Consider the following 1,519-nt stretch of genomic DNA (forward strand, 5'->3'; position numbering starts at 1 on the left):
GACCAAATACTGTGGGATCTGAAGTAACAGAAGATAATTTAATAGGAAGTGATGTATTAATAACTGAGGCAGGTGGAAAAGACGCAGATATTGATCAAATTTCAAGTTTACACCGGATCAAGTAAGGTGAATTTAGCAAATAAATCAAAAACTGGATTTTAAAACCCAAACCTTCTTGATGATGTCATCAGGAGACGCCACCTCACCTTTCCTCTTCCTGTTGGCAGGTTTTTTGGGCGTCCCTCTCGGCCTCCCTCTGGGTTTGGACGAGGTTTTGGCGATTTTGCTCAGAGGCTCGTCGTCAGAGTCTCCGTCAGTGTTTGACTCTGAAGAGAGAAGATTTTTATAATTAAAACTAAAAACAGGAGATAAAGAGGAGGAGGGAGACGGCGTGGAGAGGCCACCTGGTTTGGGAGGAGCTTCTTTCTTCTTCTTCATCAGCGGCTCGTCGTCTGAAGAATCCTCTGGAAGCAAAGATTCACACAGGAAGTTAAAAAAAAGGCCAGACTTGAAACAAAGTTTGAGTTTCTGCACCACCTTTGTCTGGTTTGGAGTTCAGGTCGTGGCCGTTGTCACACGACTTCTTCTCCAGGAGCTTCGACAGCGGGACAAAGTCCTCATCATCAGAACAGGAGTTGTCCTTCCCTGGGGGGTTGGAAATAAAAACTATTTTTATCTCCTGAATTCTCACAGTGCTTTTCATCAAATTAGATAAAACTGATTGTGATTATTATTAGAGTTAATTTAGACTGAAGACTAAATTAAAAACTGTCAAATTATCAACAAAAAAGCTGTGAAAAACTTAAACATTTGTTTAAAAAACATAAGAGAACAATCAGGTCTGGCTCGTTTGAAAGGAGGGTCCAAAACGGTGCTTGGACTGCACCTGACCGAGTCTAAGGTTTTTATTTATTTATTTTTGTCTTTCTGTGGGCCTAACTTCCCCTGGGGGGTAAATATTACGAGCTAAAAGCAGAGGAGAGGACCAGGTTTACCTGCAGACTGATGAGCAGTGTCCGAGTCCGCGGAGCTGCACTCCATTCTGACGGTCAGCCTCACTTCTTCAACAAAAAAAATTATTAATTCACAGCTTTTTTCACCTCTCCGTCCTCACAGCTCCGCTCCGACACACAAACAGCTCCCGCTGACAAGAAATACAGAAAAAGGTCCCAAAAAAAGCGCCAGTTTCAGCGGGTTTCTGGATTTAATTATTTCGTTTTGAGGTTTTTGTTTTCCGCTGTAGTTTAAGGTAAAAACGGCGCGTGTTGATGACGTCACGAACGGGCCCGCGGTGTCTCTTCTTTAATGGTGGATCGCAAAAGCATCATTAGCTTATAGCTAGCTATTCAGCTAAAGTATCATAGCTAAATTATAGCTTAGTTAGTGCTAGCTATTCAGCTAAAGTATCATAGCTAAATAATTATAGCTTAGTTAGTGCTAGCTATTCAGCTAAAGTATCATAGCTAAATAATTATAGCATAGTTTGCATATTAGAGTATTTATAGCTAGCTATTCAGCT

The 1,519-nt window shown here is 41.3% G+C and overlaps 1 protein-coding gene across 2 annotated transcripts in view; it reads right to left on the reverse strand.

Moving 5' to 3' along the window:
- LOC106530108 (nucleolar and coiled-body phosphoprotein 1) overlaps positions 1 to 1,253 on the reverse strand; it is a 5,050-nt gene extending 3,797 nt beyond the window's left edge. Inside the window, exons 1-4 of one of the 2 annotated variants that reach the window (XM_014025675.1) lie at positions 996 to 1,253; positions 538 to 645; positions 405 to 464; positions 207 to 326 (exon numbers count right to left, since the gene is read on the reverse strand). In XM_014025675.1, the coding sequence (XP_013881129.1) occupies positions 207 to 326; positions 405 to 464; positions 538 to 645; positions 996 to 1,041 (334 nt within the window). In that variant the 5' untranslated portion in view covers positions 1,042 to 1,253. The remainder of the gene's footprint in view (positions 1 to 206; positions 327 to 404; positions 465 to 537; positions 646 to 995) is intronic. The other variant, XM_014025676.1, reaches the window with a different exon arrangement.
- Positions 1,254 to 1,519: the final 266 nt, after the last annotated feature.

The sequence above is a fragment of the Austrofundulus limnaeus genome, unplaced genomic scaffold (assembly GCF_001266775.1).
Source record: "Austrofundulus limnaeus strain Quisiro unplaced genomic scaffold, Austrofundulus_limnaeus-1.0 Scaffold490, whole genome shotgun sequence".
In the NCBI taxonomy this organism is placed as follows: domain Eukaryota; kingdom Metazoa; phylum Chordata; class Actinopteri; order Cyprinodontiformes; family Rivulidae; genus Austrofundulus; species Austrofundulus limnaeus.